The sequence below is a fragment of the Nannochloropsis gaditana genome (assembly GCF_000240725.1).
Source record: "Nannochloropsis gaditana CCMP526 unplaced genomic scaffold scaffold513, whole genome shotgun sequence".
Taxonomy (NCBI): Eukaryota; class Eustigmatophyceae; order Eustigmatales; family Monodopsidaceae; genus Microchloropsis; species Microchloropsis gaditana.
The window spans coordinates 12291-13777 of record NW_005803440.1 but is presented as its reverse complement, the minus strand read 5'-3'; the positions used below and the strand labels follow the sequence as shown (position 1 = coordinate 13777).

The 1487-nt window shown below is 55.1% G+C and overlaps 1 protein-coding gene across 1 annotated transcript in view; it reads right to left on the bottom strand.

The window, feature by feature from the left end:
- Positions 1-1224: 1224 nt before the first annotated feature.
- The window catches only part of NGA_0238800 (chaperonin), a gene marked incomplete at both ends in the record, with an annotated part of 644 nt that continues 381 nt past the window's right edge, over positions 1225-1487 (bottom strand). The window contains one exon of the mRNA XM_005854420.1: positions 1225-1257. Coding sequence (XP_005854482.1) covers positions 1225-1257 — 33 coding nt within the window. The remainder of the gene's footprint in view (positions 1258-1487) is intronic.

Sequence of the window (1487 nt, the reverse complement as noted above, 5' to 3'; positions counted from 1 at the left end):
TTCATGACCAATGCCTCCCGTGCCTCCCCTTTGATGTCCTCCGCGATGATCAGCAGCTGCCGTTCGGAATTGGCGAAGGTCTCCAGGAGGGTGACCATCTCCCGCAAATTGCTGATGACGTGGTTGGTGACCAGTACGAAGGGTTTCTCCAGCTCCGCGCAATTTCGCCCTGTGAGAAACGTTTGGCCTGTCGGATGAACACTACCCGGGCATTGGCTCCTTCCCCTCCCCTCCCGTCCTCTTCCTCGCTCTCCTTCCCTACCTGTGTCCGTCACAAAGCCGGAGTCCACAAACCCGTTCTCGTAATTCATCCCTTCCGTGAAGTCGATCTCGTCCAACATGGTGGGCGACTCCTCAATTACAACCTAGGGATCAGAAAAACGTGCGGCAGGGGAATAAGTTCATGGGACGGGGTGAATGTTAGGGCCATGGATGCGAGTGTGTCGCCTCCCCCGCCTCGAGTCCCGATGGGGATGGAGGGCACGACTGCCATACAGGGGGATGGTGGGCGACACATCCATGGGAGGCGGAGGCGCGTATTGATTGCGATACCACCCGGAGTTTGTCGTAAAGATTGATGGCGAGAAATAGATTCCCTTTCACATACTCTCCCTCCCTGTGAGTGCATGTACATGATCCCCCACCCGAACCTTACCCCTAACCCCACCCCTGACTCTAGCCCGGCATGTACGAAAAGATCGAGAACTGCTGATCTAGACGTCAAACAACCTATCCGATCGATCCAAACAAGCCCACGCATTTCAAATATTTGAAAATGTCACAGACATTTGAAATTCCGGTGGACACCCCGCAGGAAACACGTACCTGCCCGTTCGTTCCCACGCGCTCGAATCCCTTGGCGATGATGGCACCCATAACGGCGGAACCGCTAGCAATATTCGCTGAGAGTGAGGCGAAACCGGAGGAATGGCAGGGTCAAATGAGAGAAGATGGGAGGAGAAACACCCCGCTTGCTCCTGCCATGGAATCGTGTCGATGCCGACGAACCGATGCGTTCGCACAATATACCACGATCCGTTCTTCCTCACGACCACCCCTAAATCATGATAGAGGACTGCTACCTCCAGGAAACACTTTGCAGTCGCACCCCTTCCCTTCCCGCCCAACAGCCGCCGTCCTCACCAATGTGATGGATATCTTCCGAGCTGCTTATGGGCCGCGCCAACTGCTTGATCTTTAGCAAGAGGAACTCGCTGGCTTTCTTCATCCCTCGCCAGATGCCGATGGCGTTGGCCCCTGCCATGATCATTTTGTAACCCTGGATGCGAAGAAGGGAGGAAGAGAGGGAGGGGGAGGGAGGGAGCGAGGGAGCGAGGGAGCGAGGGTGCTTAGGTAGAGGAAAGAGCAGCTTTCCGGATAGGATTCATGGCCGTACACACGTAGAAACCATCCACAATGGACAATATCACATTAATCAAAAAAGGAGGAAGGAGAGTGTTCGAGAGACGAGAAGGGTGGGTGGGTGG